The 20,882-nt window shown below is 39.5% G+C and overlaps 2 protein-coding genes across 2 annotated transcripts; one reads left to right on the plus strand and one right to left on the minus strand.

Annotated features, from left to right (window-relative positions):
* Window positions 1-51: 51 nt before the first annotated feature.
* LOC134674309 (protein adenylyltransferase SelO-like) lies at window positions 52-6,933 on the minus strand. The gene is made up of 12 exons (XM_063532335.1): window positions 6,697-6,933; window positions 6,198-6,361; window positions 5,106-5,186; window positions 4,637-4,800; window positions 3,840-4,012; window positions 2,340-2,439; window positions 1,624-1,784; window positions 1,423-1,544; window positions 1,214-1,343; window positions 835-961; window positions 518-651; window positions 52-197 (listed from the first exon to the last, which is right to left on the minus strand). Exons 1-12 carry the CDS (start codon window positions 6,838-6,840, stop codon window positions 75-77), a joined length of 1,623 nt encoding a protein of 540 aa, XP_063388405.1. The 5' UTR covers window positions 6,841-6,933; the 3' UTR covers window positions 52-74.
* Window positions 6,934-7,520: 587 nt separating this feature from the next.
* On the plus strand, window positions 7,521-9,286 carry LOC134674468 (dolichyl pyrophosphate Man9GlcNAc2 alpha-1,3-glucosyltransferase). Its single transcript, XM_063532553.1, has one exon. It carries the CDS (start codon window positions 7,619-7,621, stop codon window positions 9,218-9,220), a length of 1,602 nt encoding a protein of 533 aa, XP_063388623.1. The 5' UTR covers window positions 7,521-7,618; the 3' UTR covers window positions 9,221-9,286.
* Window positions 9,287-20,882: the final 11,596 nt, after the last annotated feature.

The raw sequence follows: 20,882 nt of genomic DNA on the forward strand, positions 1-20,882 counted from the left end.
ATCAAATGCCATTATAATGAAATATATGCCATTCTTTGCTATTACAGCAACACAGCAACAATATATTGTTTTTCTTAAGTAGAACAGCTTATTTTAAGGGCGTATGCCCACTGTGGCGGTTGCGATGCAAACCCCCGAGCCTCGGCTTCTGGCTGTACATCATAAGGACGACGCATGACATCCAATAGAAAACGCGCCTGAAACAAACCAAAAACCTAAAGTTGACTCTGTAGTAACAGAATAAAGATTTAAGTGGGGCTCCCATACAACAAACGTGATTTTTGACGGAAGTTAAGCAACGTCGGGCGGGGTCAGTACTTGGATGGGTGACCGTTTTTTTTTGCCTTTTTTTGCATTATGGTACGGAACCCTTCGTGCGCGAGTCCGACTCGCACTTGCCCGGTTTATTCAATGTGTATTGCCCAAGGTAATAAAAAAAGTTAGCTCCCGCAAGGCTATGGGCGAGGGTACGCTTCGCCTATGGGTAACTACACCACTGACTCCATGATGAGAATACCTTTCGAAAGTCATTCTTTTCAGCGTCGTTTACTGCTTCCTGCAGCAACCAGTTCCGCGGCACATACGCTGGATTCACACCGAGCATGCGTCTGCGGCGCTCGTCTTCGAATACTCCAGCAGAGCTCGCGTCAACTGAGGGTTAAAAACATAATATAAAATTATACCACGTTGAAGTTTTGAACTTATTCTTTAGAGGCGTATCGGTTTACCAACTAAACTGCTGACGATTTTACTCGATTGTGACTAATATTTCCTTTCAACAAGCATCAACTGGTTATGTAAACTGTAAGACAGACAGCTTGGTCTAACTCTAACCTGCTTCTTTATCCAGTCTTTCACGGTATTGGTCTAACCAGCAGCCCCACGAAGCATGCGAGGACAAGCGCTTCAGTGACCATTTCTCATTCAGTTTAGTTTCGTTAACCATTTCGCAAGGTTCCAACTGCAAAATAAAATAATACATGTTAAGTTCAAAATTCAAACAACAATACAAATTCAAAATATCTGGAATCGGGAGGGTAACCTAAAACAGGCGCAATTATATCTAGTACCTAAACTATAAAAGACCGAGAGTTCTCAAATTATTGAGATACGCCCAGGGCAAAAAGAAAAAAAAAGGCAGAACCCACCAACTCATAGGAAATATAATTCTCAATTAGAGGGAGATAGAATACTATATTTTGGTTGATCTGACCTCTGTAAGTTGCCTGAATGTAGCCGTGAAGTCAGCTCCAGTTTTCTGCATCATATCTAGTAATTTTTCGATCAGTTGCTCATCTCCCCATTTTTCTTCTTTCAAGCCAATTTTCAAAAGGAACGTTTCCCTAAAAATAAACAAAACAATACTAATATATGGGTTAATTAACTTGTTTTCTTCTGAATATGTTGAGGTTAGGTTCTTACAGTATTTTATTCTTGCAGTATGTATCCAATGTCTTCAATATATGCGCCATGTGAACTTGCTGAGAAGAAGTTAACAGTGGCTTCAGTGCATTCGCCAGCTGTCCAACATTCCACACAACTACCTAAGAGCATAACAAACATTATTTCAATAAGCACTTTCACATTTATAATGTAAACAAAAATAGAAGTAGGAATCCATACGTCAGGTTGTTTAGCCAGTGAATATCTCCCCTCGCCATCGGAGCAGTTGGCTACAAAGCCACCGTCGTACGAGTCGACGAAGCCAAATGGACCGTAGTCCAATGTGATTCCCAGAATACTCATATTATCCGTGTTTAGTAGGCCGTGGGTGAATCCAAAGCCTAGAAAATAAATAAATATTTGAGGACGATCTTCCTAATTCAAATTCTTTGTCAATCTAATACTCGAATAGTGATTTAAAAAAGTGAGATTAAATTTTTTGCCTTTTTACTGCAAAACGCATTTTGCAGGTTGTGTAGCTCACCAAACCTGAAATTATTAATTACAGAGGTGTTCTAGCATAATGACATCTCAAAACTTCACGACTTTCCTATTTCCATATCTTTGTTTCGCACATCTATATGCTACTCTAGGTATAGCTTTAATAACTCCTTAGGTGCCTATATGTTAACTGAAAGAGATCCTTCTTAGGGATAAGTTCACCTTTGTACTACTTTATGTTCTATCTGATGTACCTCTATTCTTCTCTTCCGTACAATAAAGTGTTTACATAGCACAGATGTTAGATTTAATTCTGGCACTCAAACTGATCACATAAATACTAAGATTGTTATTACAATGTTTCTCGAAATAAAAATAAAATATTGAATTCTGTGGTTGAAGTGACAGGGAATAATATACATGAGCAAACTAAGATGTTAATAAATTAAGGTCACCTTGCCATTTGGCCACAAGATCCAACGTCCGATGTGCGACTTCGGAGAACAGCCTTATGAAACGATTTTCGTCCGAGAGTTGAATATCCGGAAAATGCTCCTGAAAAAAATAAAGTACTTAATTAAGTATTTAAAAAAATATTCTAGTGTCCCCTCCGGGTTAGAAGACCTGGGCCCAGTTTTATAAAGTTACAAGTTACAAGTTTACAGGCGTTTACTGGCAACACTTCCTCCGTTTTTTACAATTTGCGTTTTATAAAAGTACCGTGTTACAATTTTACAGGTTACAGGTACAAGTGCCTGTAGCTCAACCATAGACGAAAATATGGGAGATTAATAGTTTTAAACTTATAATCGAACAAGCGTTTTATAAAAATATTGTAAATTACAAGTGCAGTTTGGTAAACTTGTAACAAAAACTGACATACGTCTTGAGTCCTGTAACAGCACAACAGCAGCTACTTGTAGTGTGTCTGATTCGCTCTTTTGCTCGTAATTCTTAAGTTTAATTAAAGTTATTCGTTTTCTGAGAGATTTTAAACTGTACTCTTTATTGTTAGGCACTAACGCCAAAGATTGCGCCAGGGCATGCATACTTTTCCATGCACTGACCTTATCAGTTTTTGTTAATGTATCTGAAATATATAGTAAATAGGAAATGAAGTGACAATATGTTTGATATTGATTTTATTGATGATTCGTTTTATTTTATCTACTAGGGAACGGAAAGGGATTGGTGCCGATATTTGTCGTTGATTTATTAGCATTCGTCTCTTTATTTAAGTATAGTGCATTCACATTATGGTAAAGTGTACTAGTCATAATTTTCGATACACAGCGTACTTATCTTTGAGCCACTACCGAAACGATACATTGTAATGTGAAACAGTACTTATTTCCTTCTTAGGTAAATATTTCATTAAATCTAACTTAATCTGAATCTGAAAACGGCCCGAAAAGTATATCCTTGGCATCAAACACCGCTCTCAACCACTCGATTACTCCTTCATTTCTGGCCATTTTTCCAATACTTAACAGCAAACAATAACACAGCATTTAGTAGAGCACAGAGTATCTATGAATTCTATGACAGACATTTTTTTTAAATAGTGATGTCCTTCGCACCTGTAAATTTCACATGTAATCGAGATTGACCGTGGTGCTTTACAACTGTAATTATCTATGTGTATTTATAAAACACCTGTAGCCGTACACAGTGCATTACAGGTGCCTGTAGCCTGTACTCTTGTAACCTGTAACTTGTAACTTTATAAAACTGGGCCCAGATGATAATCGCTATCGACTAAAACTAGAGCCTGAGAAAATTCTTGTGATTACGTTGACGAGCAGACCCCATGCTGCCTTAAATTATGAGATTAGAAGACTGGGACAATGATAGAAAACTCAAGACATGAGCTTAATATTTAATACAATCAATACAATACATTTTTTGTCGAAATTAGATATATGGAATAAATAAGTATTTTTTATATAAATAACCTTTATAATAAAGTCGCCGAGCTGTCTCAGTACAGCGAGTTCCCCATTCCTCGCCAGTATTTCCAGCGAGCCAAAGCGGAACCAGCACTCGGCGAGCCGGAGCAGAATGGCCGCTCGCTCGCGATTCGGATTGCCAGTGAAATAGACGTCTCGGATCACTGCTTCGTCGCTTACTACAAGTAAGTGTATAATGTATGTAATACACGTGTACTAATTTTATGATGCTGACTACATATATGTATCCTCCTAAGGCCCAAGGTCCTACCTATAGTACGTCTTCAGTTCGATGAAATTTAAATCCTATTCAATTGGAACAGAGTCGCTTTTCCTTTGTTTGGTTCAATTTTCTAATCAACGCAAAAACAACTCTATTCCTTACACTATAGCTTCAAATTTCAGTGGCAAATTTTAGATTTTTCATTTGTATGGCTGGGCCTTAGCAGGATGTATGTATTAACAGTATAAGTGCCTTGGCTGCAGCTGTAAACTTATACTTAGTGTTTGCATGATTAATGAATAAAGACACAAAAACCAAAAGAAAAATTCATCGACAGATTTTTAATGTAAATGAAGGGCGGTCTTATCGCTGTAAGCGATCTCTTCCAGACAGCCTTAGCGTTAAGGTTCAACTTTTTAAGAAGTTTTCTTGTCTAAGTTTTGACAACTTGACAACAACTTAATTACAACAAAAATTGTCCATACGGCTAATATTAGGATGGGCAAGATGGCTAGTACTCCTACAAAATGTTCCGTTACAAAAAGCCAAACAAAAATGTTATCGTTAAACAATACTTTACCGACAAGCCCCGCCGCTCTCACTGTGGGTATGCCTAAGAAATGGCAAGCTTCACAAGCAATCATCTCCCTCAAAGCGGCCCGGAGAACTGCTCGGCCATCGTGCGCTCGTGAATACGGCGTTAGCCCAGATCCCTTCAACTGTAGCTGCCAACGTTCACCGAGTCTATAAACATAAACTATGATCACTGGAGTCCGTCTAACGTTTGGTCTCCGAGCTAACCCTGCACTGGCTAGGCAAGTGTGGATGTCACCATAAGCGTCAAATTCCTATACATGCAATGCACGGATTCCAGCCAGGTCGGATAAAAATGTGGGCTCAAAACCAACATGTTCTGCCATATAAATTGATCGAAGTGGTTGCTAAACTATATGAACTGCAATATCATACACACAATAAGAAAAAAGGATGATACGGAGGACAGGCAGCAAATTTTCACTAGAAGAGACAGAAGAATGTAGCTGAAATACCTATTTATGTATTCTCCAAGAATATGCGCTCTTCCATCCCCTAACTGGCCAACCCACATTCCATACTGGTGGCCTCCATATCTAAAAACAAAAGCTCTCTTATACAATACAATTTTTAAATTCACATAACTTTTGTTCCATTTCCGCATCCACATTAACGCCAGTAGAGCTTAGAGCATTTAGTAACTGGAGACGCCTTGGCTGTCATTTTCTGTACAAAACAATCTGCCGATTTTTGCGAGGGAGGGGCACTTCGAATAGGCGAGGGGCTATTTGTACATAATGTTGAACTTTTATAAAATGCAAGTAATTTTTGTTCCATTTTCGCATCCAAACTTAATAAAGTATTCGTTTGTTATATGTTCTCAGGTGGAATCCGAAATTTTTTAGCAAAATGCTACACGTAGGACTAGGTATACATACATAGTAATGTTTTCTACAGGCCTTTCTTAGTGAACATTATCAACGTCTTAACTTATTAGGGGTCATCCATTAATTACGTCAAACGAATTTCTAGGTTTTTTGACCCCTCCCCCCTCCTTGTCACACTTGGTCACATTTGGCAAACCCCTCCCCCCTAGTGTGACGTCACATTTTTTCTACGAAATCGCCAAATCGATTTAAGTAAGTACCTAAGTATTATTAATATTTTATCAAAATATTTTTGACGATATAAATATAAAATAAAATAGAAAAGAAAATTAAACGAATAAAAACGATTATCCTTTTAAGAACTTGTTATTTAAATGTACAGCGGATAAAATAATTAAAAAAAAATCGGTTACTGATGAAGTTAAAGTGACGTCACAAAGTTTGTGTCTCCCCCCTCCCCCATGTCACAATATGTCACATTTTCTTGACCCCCTCCCTCCCCCTAAACGTGTGATGTAATTAATGGATGACCCCTTAGGAAGGAAAGTGTGAATTGAGGATACCTACTGATTGTGGAAACTCATTTATCAACAGATCTACTCAATCAAGAGATAGCTAGTAACGTAAATTTCGTTTAAAGTAATGCAGTGCAGTACCTAAAAGTTATATTCGAGAAACACAATAGCGCTACGCTGTGGATTGGATAAATTAAATATTTACCGATGAGCGACGGGCAAGGCGCCGTACGGCAACTTCCGACCAGCAATAAATTCAGCAAACTCCTCCCGATTAGCTATATCCGGATCCATATCTAGAATACTGATTAGCGCATCCTCTGAGACGCACACTAGTTGTATGTTGCGCTCTAGCGGACACGGTGTAACCTACAAAAAAAGTTTTTAGCAACAATTCTAAAAACCCCTAACACAATTTCATCACAGAGTTCCTATGGCCACCTTCTGTCTCCATCATCAGATCAGCTCGATGGAACCATAATATTGCATTGTCATCCGATTTATACATGCATGCAAAATTTCAGCTCACACATGCATGCAAAATTTCAGCTCAGAAACCGGGAAGTGGATTGATCAAATTTAACTTGCAAGATTTGATTACAGACAGACAGACAACGGTCAGGTAAAAGTAAATAAAAGCTTGTAATAAAAACAGTTCGTTTGCAATAAAAACTTAATTATAACACTATATAATTCTTACTAACCTCAGAAAAGACAACATTCTTTATATTAGAACAAATTTGATCATTGTTTTCGTCAATCGGCAATAATATGTATTTTGGATATTGGTTGAATCTCCATTCAGTTAAATTTTTCTTTAACACTGTTAATTCTCCTTCCATCTTCATTGTAAAACAATTTTAGATTTTCAGAGATGGGAAACAGTGATATGAGCCAGAAAAAATTGTATCGATAGACTTATTTTATTTTAAATTTGTCCGCCATGCATCTTTGTCATAGTCTATGGTAGGTCAATGATGTTGCCATGTGTAGTCACCTCCTTCGATTAAGTCTAAAATTATTTTATTAAATATTTTCTAATTTGTTAATATTCTAAAATAAATAACATCAGTTTATTTAATAAATAGATTAAATCACGATTTATTCTTCAGGGTCATGGTCATGGCTACGCAACAGAATTGCGATTATCCTACGTAATGTGATCTTTGACCGACAACAAAGGCAATTGGAAATTAGTCGGATTTTAGCCTACGGAAGTTGTCCGGTGTGAAATTCGTCCGATCCAGTGAATCGTCCGCAATTCAAGTTCACTTTCTCGTGCCACTTTCTCATTTCACTTTCGAAAAAAACACTAAATACTGTATCAGTTCGAGTTTGGTGTCCGCGTTGTATATTCAGGCGCGCGGTGTAATATTATTATTGTGATCAGTGGATGAGTTTTAAGTAATCATTTTTGCGTTCTATGGACTTTCATTGACGAATATGGTGTATACGGAAGGATATTTGAAGGAAAAGCTGACCAAGGAATTGGACGCCGTTCACGTCGTAAGTACTGTCAAATTTTCTAGCTGTCGTGTTGTCACGAAAATCATTAAAATTAAGGTTTTTAACTATTATAATATTATTCTTAGTAAATGAAACGTTAGATAATTAGTGGTAGCCGCGATGGGTAGAGTAAGAGCGGATCCCGATAGGTTTACCGTGACGAAAGATGCGCTATTGCCGGGCGTGTTTTTCGCTCTACTTGTTCGGTGGTGTGTGGCTGCCTACCCTTACTCTGGATACAAGAAGCCGCCGATGTACGGCGATTATGAAGCTCAGAGACACTGGCAGGAGATAACCGTGCACACGCCGGTAGCCACATGGTATTTTAACACGACGCAGAATGACCTTCAATACTGGGGGTTGGACTACCCGCCACTGACTGCCTACCACAGCTTTTTAATGGGGAAGGTAGCTGACTGGATTGACCCGGAATCTGTGCGGCTATTCGCGTCAAGAGGTTATGAGAATGAATCGCATAAAACATTCATGAGATGGACTGTTTTCTTAAGTGATGTTTACTTCTACGTGTCTGCTGTGTTAGTGATCTGTATAGACGCTGAACGCGTGAAGCCTAAAGAGGTTGTTAACGTGTTCAAACGGACTGACCTATCTGCTATATTATTCTTATTGTATCCGGGTTTGATTCTTATAGACCACGGCCATTTCCAATACAATTGTGTATCTTTAGGTTTATTTTTATGGGCCACATTTTACATAATAGCCATAGAGAATGATGTTCTAGCAACTATATTCTTTGTCCTAGCTTTAAACTATAAGCAAATGGAATTGTATCATGCGTTGCCGTTTTTCTTTTACTTGTTACGTAAGATATTTATAGAGCTGCCACACAGGAGTAGAACAGCTAATCTTGTGCACCGTTTCAACAAGCTAGCTATCTCAGTGATTGCTCATTTTATTATTATCTGGTATCCGTTTTTTGGGTCATGGGAGAATATTTTCCAACTATTACGAAGACTGTTTCCCCTTAGCCGAGGAGTTTTTGAAGATAAAGTGTCAAATGTATGGTGTGTTGTCAATGTGTTTATTAAACTAAAGAGTTACTATTCAAATGAAGAAATGGCAAAGACATGCCTTATAACTACAGCGTCAGCAGCACTTCCATCTTGCATAGATTTATTCTTCCGAATTAACAGAAAGAAGTTTGTCCTTAGCCTAATCAATGTATCATTAGCCTTCTTTCTATTTTCATTCCAAGTTCACGAGAAAACCATATTACTAGTGGCCATTCCCGTTGCCATACATTTCCCTGAAGACCCGTTCATGTGTTTCTGGTTCCTACTTGTGTCTACATTCAGCATGCTTCCTCTACTTCTAAAAGATGGTTTGCTTCTGCCGTTCATTGCTACAAACATAATTTATGTTAGCTTCTATAGTATAACACTGAAGCTAGCTATGCCTAATGCTGGTTTTTTTACTTTCTTTAACGCTAAAAAGGTTTATAAAGCGGTACAGCCTGAAAAAATTGAAAACTCAGTCCTACTTAAACTTCTAAGCATCAATTTCTTGTTTTCCGTTCTAGGAATGATAGTTTTAACCGCTGCCTCAGTTTATGTGGCTCCGCCGCCTCAGTTTCCGGACTTATTCCCGTTGCTTATTTCTGTATATTCCTGTTCTCATTTCCTGTTATTCTTTTTCTACTTCTATTACACGCAGTTCAATTTGCCAACATCTTTGCCGACAACTGTTAAAGTTAAGAAATAATGTAATGTAGTACTTAATTTTTAACATTCCATTTTAACTGTAGAGTAAATGCTTTGTCCAGTTTTATATAGTGTTTTATTACCAGTACCAGTTACTGTAATTTTGGTAGTTTTGGGGATAAAATGCTTGAACAGATGATATTGTTAATAGGTACAGCATCATTTGAGAAGTTAATTTTAATTAATCATTATTAATGTGTAACTCACAAAAACTGCCTGCCAATTACAACCAAAGTTTTTATTATAATTAGCTATTACATTCCTATAGGTCAATTAATTAACTTGTATGTAGGCAATAAAGTTTCCCTCCTTTTACTAGGTATGGAAAATACTTATACATATACATACATATAAATATATAACATCCATAAGTCGGGAAATATTTGTGATGATTGATAAACTCACAAATACTTCTATACTTACCGGGATTCGAACCCGGTACCTCCTGCTTTGTAAATAGGGTCATTACTCATTACTAACTAGACTAGGAGGCCAAAGGCCATATATCTGATGGCGACTGTACGTAGTCATCATCATCATCATCTCAGCCATAAGACGTCCACTGCTGAACATTGGCCTCCCCCTTGGACCTCCATTCGTACCGCTTGGAAGCGACCCGCATCCAGCGTCTTCCGGCGGCTTTACATGGTCGTCTTTCTATCTTGTGGGTGGACGTCCTACGTTGCGCTTGCTAGTCCGTGGTCTCCACTCGAGCACTTTTCGACCCCATCGGCCATCTTCTCTGCGCGCAATGTGGCCTGCCCATTGCCACTTGAGCTTACGCTCACTGTACGTAGTAGCATAGAGTAATATAAATAAAGAAAGAGTGGTATACATCAGATTTCTTACCAAAACGCGCGTTATTTCGTAGTCTACATCTAACGTCAAGTAGTGGAACTATCAGTACCGCTACTTGACACCAGATGGCACAAGTGTCGCTACTGACGAGAAATGCTAAAACAATTTACAACTAATATCAGAAGCAGGAGTTGAAAATAGAGTTTTGAGTAATCTGGTTATAATATCAGCTGAAAATTGTTAAGCATTAGAGGTTTTGATCGCCGCGACATCTATTGTCGACTAGCAGTACTGATATATTCCGCTACTGGACGCTAGATGTCGACTGCGAAATAACGTGCGTTTCGGTAAGAAAACTGATGTATGGAGTTACCACTCTGTCTTTTCTTTACTTTATGGAAGTAAGGCATGAATAAAGGCCATGCATATACAGGGTGTCCCAGAATTCGACGTCAAGCCGTAAACGGATGATAGACCAAGTCATAACAGTTATCATAAAAATACAAAAAAAAATCCAACTCATGTTCTTTAAAAATTATGGTCACTTTAAAAATTCACTAAAAAATCCACACCTGTAATTATTCAAGATTACACAATAATAAAAAAATTAGAATAAATTATGGAATTTGTAGTAACAAGAGTTAAAGAACCATTACAGGGTGTGGATTTTTTAGTGATTTTTTAAAGTGACCATAATTTTTAAAAAACATGAGTTGGATTTTTTTTGTATTTTTATGATAACTGTTCTGACTTGGTCTATCATCCGTTTACGGCTTGACGTTGAATTCTGGGACACCCTGTAGAACCCCCAATGCAGGCGCACGCGCACAGCTCACATGCGCGCCGCGAAATCATGCGTAAAATTATGCAACGGAGAAAACGCGCGCGCAACCATCTGCCCGAAACTTGATTTATTGCTGTACATATGTAGTACAGTGTTGTCACACAGGGACCTGCGACCGAATCCCGTTAATGATGCAATTTATAGAAAATTAGGTTGGCAAATCTGACTACCGTCAAACTCACCCTCAAAGATATATGTAACTCCGTATAAGATGAATTAATGATTGAGGTCATTAACCCCGTGCGGCAACAAGTTCGCCGAACACTGAAGATGAATAAAGTCTGAGGAAAAAACGTGCCTCGGAAATTAAGAAAAAGTCATTGTTGGATAGATGGCGCCACACCTTTGGCCTATACTCGGCTAGAAGGCGTTGATATTTAACAACTTGGTCAGTCGGCCAGAGTTTAAAACGAAGAACATGAGGATTGCAGGAATTTACTCTTTTTTTTTAACAGCTCAAAGTGTCTAAAAACTCTAAAACTGAGCTTTAACCTCCTGAGTCCCGAGTTCCCATTAAAAAGACAAAAACAAATCGAATTTTGAAGGAAAATGGAATAAAAGGTTCCAAATTAAAAACTGCAATAATGACTGTTTAGCGCCACTTGCACCATCCCAATAACCCGGGGTTAACCGGTTAAACCATTAACTCAGTGTCAAATTGCACTGGTAACAATGGTAACTCCAGGTTTTACCGCCTAACCCCGGGTTAGTAGAATGGTGCAGGACTTAGAAGCTTAACAGAATAAAGTTCACCATTCCACTCAACTTGTAGACAAGCAACGCGCCGTTTTATGAATGAACCGCCTCGCCAGACGGGTCTATATTTGACTCCACTCGACTTGCTCAACGTACTTAGGGCACATCCGCACTTTCCCAACTGACCGGTTCTGTGACCCGACAAGAATGCTCACATAAGGATTTCTGGGTCGATTTCTGATCTAATGACAGGTGTTAAATGGAATCCGGTTAAGTTTTAGTGACGACATTTCCAAAGATGGGATTCAGAGTATCTTCTAGGCGTTGTTGCATTTTCGCGTACGTCGTCGAGATCAATAAATGGAGCATTCCACGGGCTGTTCCGTACAAACGTATTTTATTTCCAGTGTTGACTTTTGTTTTGGCATTTAAAGCAGGCGATTATTTTTCTGTGCATATTTTTGACCATTTGTCATAGAAAAGGAAACTCTTATACCTGCAAAACTTCAGAAAATTCGCGTATGTACGGGACAAACGGTAGACAATTTCGGGGAATGCTCCAAATGATGATGATGATGATGAAGCTATTATGAGACATACTAACATTGAATAATTTTACGATTCAGACTCACTTGTGTTGTTGTTGCTCACCGTGAAATTATTCGATGGTGAAGCTGTGTAGGGATTGGGACACCCGGAATTCCTGTGGCGTTCATTCAGCCCAATCCCTGTAAAAATAGGGCACCTTAACAATGGCGTCGCCACAGGGGAGTAATGGGGAGGGGTACAGCTCCTATTAGGACTAGTTGTCAAGCGGACCCTGTTCATGAGCCGTGGCAAAATGCCGGAACAACGCTAGGAAGAAGATTCTGTTTCAAAACTAATCTTCAGTTCGGAGATGAGGTCCGAAGCTAAATGAAACCACGCTTGACCCCATGACCCTCATGGATCAGCGCTAAATACGCAACCGCGGCGCACAACACATCTCTCGCTTTCTCTGGATACAAAATGCTTTACCTGAATGACTAATTTTAGATTCGATTAATCATACTTTTACAACATCCGACGTGTAAAATTAATAATGGTTTGAATTTCCTACTTGAAGCGTGTGAAAACCAAACAACGCGTAATCTAAAATTAAATAGCTTAATAGGTCCGGTAGTTAAAAGTAAAACCCATAAAACGACTAAAATAACATTACCGTTTGGGTGATGTCATTTCTCGTTACTTCATTAGCAACTCATTATTACTCTTTAAACACTTATTAAGACGAAACAGGAGCTGAGTTTTAAATATTTTAGGTAAATATACCCGTCTCGCTAACGGAAGCGGCACCTAAAAGTAGTGCGATAAGGAAAAGGCGAAAAATCCTGCGTAAAAATCTCAAAAATCGAGGTTTCGTACTCCTCTGTTTCCTCCTCCAAAACTTAACCAATCGTAACCAAATTTGGAAATCTAAATGATTATGAAATTATCTGTGTCGGACCGTTTTGCTTTTTTGGCTAATTGATATCAGTTTTGAATGCCACGCCTCTCATTGCGGCATAGTCAATTAGGCCATTTTGGCCATTTTTGAAGGGCTCTAGCGCCTTAAAAAACAAAAATATCAAAAAAAGAAAAACGGTCCGACACAGATATTGACAATATTAATCTGTGTTGAAAAAATCATTGCTCTAGCTTCAAAAATCACGGAGGAAAACGAGGAGTACGTTTGTATGGAGAAATGACCACTCCTGTTGGTTCTTAATACCTACTTACTTAAAACGACGTCATCTTTAAGGTATCGTCTTCGGGCATCCCATTCGTTTTTAAATTCGACTCTCTGCTTCTGTTCTGCTTTCGTCACCCATTCTTCATTCGTAACATTCGTTGGTAGTCTTAGTCATCTTTGGTCATATCTGTGCTGATCGTGACAGACGCGTTTTGTTAGAGAGTGAGTCTTCTGTACCTATACTCTATCCACGTTAACGAGCTAGTACCAGAAAATGCAGCCTGCACGTGATTGGTCAGCGACAAGGGCGATACATGTGCAACGGGTGAGTTTACATGATAGTCAACTCTCTCTATTGTACGGTGCGGACACGTATAATTGCTCTAAATATTTTTATATTAACAAACACCTTGTTTCTTTTAATTGTTATATATATCCAAACACCTATTTAGTGACCTAAATCAATATTTTGACTATCCCTTAGCTATTTTGAACTACATATTTATAATAAATGAACAGTTGTTTAAAGTAGTTAGTCCACCAATATGTCATTTCAGTATTGATCATAAACATGCAGTGGGTTATTAAAACTTAACTAAATAGAGTATAAAATAAATATTATAACCATAAGAAATGTATAAAAATAAATAATCGAAGCGACGGCATGTAAGCCGTGCCGGGCAGCGAGGTGCCATTGTTTACGCCCACTGCCCTTTTTTGTCCCTTTCATCTGCATACAAAAATGCAAAAGAGAGAACGCTATACTAGCTCGTTAACGTGGATAGAGTATAGTACTATTATTTATACTGTGGTAGTAGATACTTTTAGCGGGTCCGCTATCCCATTGATGTCTATCCTTAACATGGGTTATGCCTCATTTATCTAGAAATTACGTCCCACATCTGACAGTTCCTGTTATACCCATTTAGAACTGGGAATTAGAACAATGGTGGGCTTCCCAGGAATGTGACGTGAGTCATATTACTAAATCTGGATGCCGCGTGCGATGTCTCAAACCGCAACTGACCAATAATAGACCTTATGCTATTGGATTAAGGTTCTAGAATGGGCACTTAATTATCTCGATGTTGTTAGACATGTCTGACGATTTTTAAAGCGGCCAGTGAGATCTAACCATACTGTCTGAGATATTTACTTAGAAATACTGAGTATCTATATGCTGGCTGTATCTATTTAAAGAAATCACAACTTTCATAGGACTATTTTCATACAATGGGGTTGGCAACTGTCAAAGATTTGTATAGGTGGCGCCAGTATAGGTGGTAACTTTTTTGTTCCATGGGATTTGCTTTAAGGGCTGGCAATTCGGGTCATTAATAAAAAAAAATTGGATTGACAAGTAGAACCTCAGCTGAAAATACTTCGACCGACCAACCCCGACAAATTCATCGACACTAATAAACTGATCTTACCTGTAAGATAATCTAGTCAATATTATAGACAACTTTGAACAACCTGTTAGTACCAAAGACTCACAGAGGGAATTTTGGGATTCCAAGAACGACTAGTCATGCTCTGATTCCAATACTAAGTGTACAGAGTACTAAGTATTCAATGCGCGAACGCAGCGAGATTTGCATATGATGTCATGTGTGCCATTCCTTGAAGCCTACTCGTATGTGTGCCGTGTTCAAGTTATAACAACTTCTTTAAAGTAGATCTAGATAATCAAACGTAGCGTATCAGACTATGCGCAAAAAGTATCTCTGTCAGCTTAAGAATAAGATTAAACTGGCAAGTGTGAATCGGACTCGCGCACGATGGCTTCCGTACCATTACGCAAAAAACGGCAAAAAATAACGTTTGTTGTATGGGAGCCCCACTTGAACATTTTTTTTTTCAGTTTTTAGTAGGTATATTTGTTGTAGCAAAGGCCTCTCCCCCTGATTTCCACGACTCCCGTTGCTGTGATTTTTCCGGCCAGTTACTGATGAAGGATGAAGGCGTCTAAGGCGTCCCGCCATCTCCGTCTGGGCCTGCCACGTCCGCGCTTCTTTTGCGGTATCTTTTGCCTATACTAGCCCACCTATCCGGATGCATGCGGCAGACGTGACCCGCCCAGTCCCACTTCAGCCTGGTGGTCTTCTCCCCCACGTCTTCTTCTTCGAAGTCGGTCCCTCACTGCTGAGGATCGTGATTCCGCTTGCTAATTTTTCCTATGACAGCTCTCCACTTCTCCCTGTCGGTTGCTTTGTGGAAAGCGTTGCTTAGTGTGATGTCCACCTGGGCGGATATTTGGTCACAGCATCTCGTTGGATTTGGTCCTCCACGTTAGCTAATATGCGTGTTTTGGAGCGTAATGTTAGCGTTTCGAATGCGTTCGTATAATTATGAAGTTATATTAATTGCATACAAATAGCATTGTAAAGGCGGATACAGGAACAGACAGTGTATCTGAATACGAACGATAAGCGTAATGAGTTACTTCCAATACTAACAATTATTTACTAGTAGTTTAACTGCGTTTTTTGCGATTCACCTATCAACACTACATATTTACATGCTATATCAATTCTAGTTTCTGCCAGCGAATCAAAACCAATGTTTTTTTATGATACAGGAGTCAAACGAGATAAATATATGAACATCACTCTAAAGATGGCCACTGACGAGCCTTCCAACAGTCCAAATAGCGTGGCTGCAATCCAAAATCGGTCCGTGAATGTCAAAAACGTACAATGTTTAATATTTGGATGCCGTCCATTTGGATGAATCCATTGTAACGGCATCCATTTGGAAGGCTCGTCAGTGGTCTGCTTAACGCCTTGACAATAGAGGCGTGTTCAGATATTTGTGAGCGCCTTGGCCACTCCGATATATCTGATAGCGACTGTACTTGGGTGGTTTTACAGAATTTACAGTACCGTTTTGTGGGGTCGATTTTTTAAAAGTAATACTTTGTTAGTCATCCTAGTAGTACCTTTAGGTATGTGGTCACCTTGACATCTGTCTTCCTTCTGTCAATTCTTGAATTGTCTTATGTATGACACATTTCTATATAAATCCTGTTATTTAGTAACCACATTTACTCCGTATTTATTTCAAATACGTTTTAAATAAGTGTACCTTTGGATAACACGAGGCAACCGCAACGCGGCGAGAATATTAACAACAACAAGTTACAATTGTAGACTCTATTGCGTTATAATAAGGTATATGATTGGTTAGATAGATGATGGTACAAAACTGGCGCCATTGTGAAGTAAAACAATCTTTGTTGCTGTTTGGTGACGCACTGACGCATGAGGAGTTACTTTGCTAACTTTTTTTTAATAAATAGGCTGTAACAAATTTCTGGATAAGAATTCAGCCTATATGTGTGAGGGTTTGGGCTATTCAGCCTATATGTGAGAGGGTTTGGGCTATTCAGCCTATATGTGAGCGGGTTTGGGCTTAAGTCAGAGGGGAGACACTCCTGACTTCGGGCAAACTCGGCTGCTTTCGGTTCAGCATTGCTCCGAGCAATTATCTAGGGTTGACACAACTTGACATTCCTTTGCGTGCACGACTACAAATAAGATAATGACTTGAATTTCGACAACCCTAAATAGTCGAAACGGATAGTGGCATAAGTTAGAAAGGGATATCATGATTCGACACTGAATCGCTCTCGAACTTCGGTTTTGTAGGTGTCCTTTCTGTACGGTAGTACTATTACTATATTATGTGCTTTAGTTCCCATGCTGTTTCAATGCGGGTTGGGATTGCACAAATTGCACAGTTACAATTTTGGATTTCTTCGCACATATATGCAGGTTTCCTCACGATGTTTTCCTCACCGAAAAACTAGTGGTAGCTACTTAGGTAATTATCAAATGATATTTCTCACATAAGTTCCGGAAAACTGATTGGTATGAGCCAGGACCCGCGACCTCCGTATTCAAAATCGGACGTCAGATCCATTGGCTATCACCGCTTCTTTCAAAGAATAAGTGATAAAACTGTTGCATTAGTCGAAAACCATGTTAAATGATTTTTGTCAGCCCACCTATTGCCACACAGACACTAAACTGACGTCAGTCTGGAGTGTGCCAAAAAATAACAAATGTTTACTAATAACCGCTTAGCCTAGTTTGTGGTAGTGACTCTGCCTACGAATTAAATTAAGCAAACATGCAGACGATTCAGTTGATGGCAAGCAATTACCGTCGTCCATGGACACCTGCAACATTATAGGGCTTGTATGTGCGTTGCCGGCCTGTAAGATGGACTACGCTCTTTTCCTGAAGGTTTGAAGGTTGTTTCGGTCCGGAAATTACGTTGGTCCTGCGGGCATACCCCGCACCATGCACATCGAAATTTCGTTATTTACATCTGTATCGCTCGGATATATGCCATAGTCGAATATATTATGTCAGGTCGCGGAAGTCCGCTGGATGCGGGTGGCGCAAGACCGGTCATTGTGGCACTCTTTGGGGGAGGCCTATGTCCAACAGTGGTCGTCCTCTGGCTAATATGATGATACTGATGATGATAGATAGGCAGATAACGATATTTTGACCCTATGGGTTGTAATCTGGAAATCCCATAAATATTTGTACCTACCACCTGAAAGAAATTTCACAATTCGACTTGGACTTTGGACATATCTCTCCTTAAACAAACGTGGTTTTAAAGAGCAAACTCTACTCTTTGCATGTGAAAACACATAGACATAGGATTACTTTCAGAGCTACCGTACTGTTCTTATCTCTAAGTGTTTGAAGCCGGATTATCAGTATTTGAAGAGATTAAATGCTGGTGAACTTTGGGCCTTGCAAGAAAATACAGGGTGTTACTGACCATGGGGCTTTAAATCCAGGGCTCGATTCTACTCGCTAAACTGAGCTACTTGGCACCAACCCCGAAATCCCGAAAAAAAATTTAACTTTTTCATACATTTTGGCTGATCAGATGTCGACGTTTTCTATGGAAAAGCCAAAAATTTTCCCCGATTTTAGGGTTGGTCCCATAGTAAAAGTAGCTCAGTTTAGCGAGTAAAATCAAGCCCTGGAATTAAAGCCCCATGGTCAGACACATACTGTATTGTATGTACTTTCGTGAGACATATTTTAAAATGTTTATACGACAACGGTTTCACTCACTTGAATTTTTAGTCGCTATTGGCGACTTGCAGCACGAGTTGCAGTCGCCGCGAGCACTCGAGCCTGAGGAAGGACCCCCGACGGGCCCGAAACATGTCGCCAATAGCGACTAAAAATTCAAGTGAGCGAAACCGTTGTCGTATAAACATTTTAAAATATACTTTTTCATGTGGGATACTACGACACCAATAAGATAAAAACCTAGAGTAATCTTATCTTATCGTTTCCGGGGCCCCTGTGGAGTACAATCAGCAGCAGAAGTTGCTAAGCGGACGAGGTGTTCAAAATTACCTTGACACGCTCTTATTCTCTTAACAATAAAGTCGCGTTAAGGTCATTTTGAACACCTGGCCCGCTTAGCAACTTCTGCTGACGAGGTGTTCAAAATTACCTTGACACGCTCTTATTCTCTTAACAATAAAGTCGCGTTAAGGTCATTTTGAACACCTGGCCCGCTTAGCAACTTCTGCTGACTGTACACGTCAACCCATCAGGATCTTTTGAGCAATGACCCTGCACCCCGCAAGAGTAACCTATTGCCGACTCAAGAGCTATATCCACCATGTGTCTCCATCAATTCATCTAAATCCACACATGGGCATAGACACATCCCACAGGATATGATGGAGCTCAGGGGGCCTACCGCGAACTACGTTCGACGTGTTGCCTCTCTGTCGCACTTGTAAATTCGTACGTAAGTGTGACAGGGAGGCAACACGTCGAACGTTGTTCGCGGTAGGCCCTCAAGGGCATTAGCGCTTTGAACTCTTTTAACTCCTTCGGTTCCAGACAGCCTGGTATAATGGCTGGACAGCTATGTACAAAACAAAAATGCATCTCTATTCTGTACAGTCTACGTCAAAGATATGCTTACACTTTTGCACTTTATGCCTTTGTAATAAGGCGAAAAATGTAAACATATCTTTGACGTCGACTGTGCCAAAGACATACTTCCGCTTGATAGAAACGTCGGATCGTAAAAGGGCCAAAAGATTAAATTGCAGAAATGCCGTTCAACTTGAAAACCATTAGTGCTGCCCTAAATTTTATCACACGTCCCAAATGTGGAACACACATATACTACCTGTAGTAAAGCACGCATAGCCCGTCAGGCATTCGAACCACAGATCACTTACCACAGATTGCTTATCAAATAATATTGATTATGTCGTCGGGTGACAAGCAAAACTCACTAAGTACTATCCAAAAATTCAAGTAACAATGCACTTTATTACACTTGTAACACGGTTTATTGTCCAATAATTTCAATGATGTTAGTTAGTGACTTTTGCTTGTCACCCGACGATGTAATGTGTTCCATCCTTCCATCTACCCTCAACTGGCTTAAGGAGTGTAGATTTTATTTACTTTTATTTAAATACCTAAGGATACAGAGTATACAAGATAAAACATGTACACCTCACAACAACAACCTCTACAGATGTAGGGCATAATTATTTTCATTCGTATTTTCACGGAAACGTACGAACGTGTCTTGCTATTTCAGTCAGTGTCGTTACAAAAAGTACTGAGGTTGACTGAAGTAGCATATATGTCAAATACGAACATTTTCGAGAAAATAGGATGGAAAACAATCATGCACTACATCTGTACTCACCTTGCAACATATCGCATATGATTTTACATACACCGGCTAAGTAGGTCTAACTAATTCAATTAATCGATCAAAAGCCGTGTTGTATCAAAAAGCGATTTGTTACAAGGCGAGTAGAGGCCTGAAGAAAAGCCAAATCTTAAAACCGTCAATATTCTGCCGAACCGAATGCCAACCATGAGGGCCTAACGCGAACCACGAACGAAGTTTTGTCTCTGTCGTATTTTATAGCTCCTCTACACGCTGGGCCAACGCCGGCCACTCCAAGGGACGCAGCCATGCGGTAGAATGAGATAGCAATATCACTTGCTCCCTCTAACGCATAAATGCGTCCCTTGGAGTGGCCGGCATTGGCCCATCGTGTAGAGGAGCCATTACGTACGAATTTATAAGTGCACCAGACGAGCTGAGAACGAGCATCGAACATGCGGCGTCTGTGTACTAAGTCTGTGGTCCGAACGCACCTAAAATAGCCAACATGCGTGTGCATATATTGTGCATTAACTACGTAATCTACCTGTTTTGGGCTCGTCGGTATGTTACGTAATATATGTCATCAGTCGCGTGACCAAATTGGGAGGGCATGGTTTTTAATGGGTGCTTAATGGACGTTAAAAGCTTGATGGAAATGGTAAAGAGGATATTTTTGTTGCTATGTTTCGATCACGAATCACGATTTATCTCGTTTATAGTTTTGAATCTATATATGTAGGTACCTAAATTAGTAAAAAGGGGCGTAGAGCCAGGAAATTAGAAGGGGACAAATATATAGCGCGCCGCGCAAAATTTGCGACGGAAGGTATTAGGCCAAGCAATAAGAAGTTATAGAGGGAAATGCTAGGAACACAATTTTTGACTACGTAACTTTGTTTGGACTAGTTAGGAGGTGAACAT

The sequence above is a fragment of the Cydia fagiglandana genome, chromosome 20, assembly GCF_963556715.1.
Source record: "Cydia fagiglandana chromosome 20, ilCydFagi1.1, whole genome shotgun sequence".
Taxonomy (NCBI): domain Eukaryota; kingdom Metazoa; phylum Arthropoda; class Insecta; order Lepidoptera; family Tortricidae; genus Cydia; species Cydia fagiglandana.

Excerpts from the sequence above, each read along its gene's own strand:
- LOC134674309 (XM_063532335.1), bottom strand. The coding sequence starts at position 6,840 with ATGAAGATGGAAGGAGAATTAACAGTGTTAAAGAAAAATTTAACTGAA. Across the intron at positions 1,344-1,422 it reads TACTGCAAGAATAAAATACT|GGAAACGTTCCTTTTGAAAA; the intron begins GTAAGAACCTAA and ends GTTTATTTTTAG. Across the intron at positions 198-517 it reads AAAAGAATGACTTTCGAAAG|GCGCGTTTTCTATTGGATGT; the intron begins GTATTCTCATCA and ends GGTTTGTTTCAG.
- LOC134674468 (XM_063532553.1), top strand. The coding sequence starts at position 7,619 with ATGGGTAGAGTAAGAGCGGATCCCGATAGGTTTACCGTGACGAAAGAT.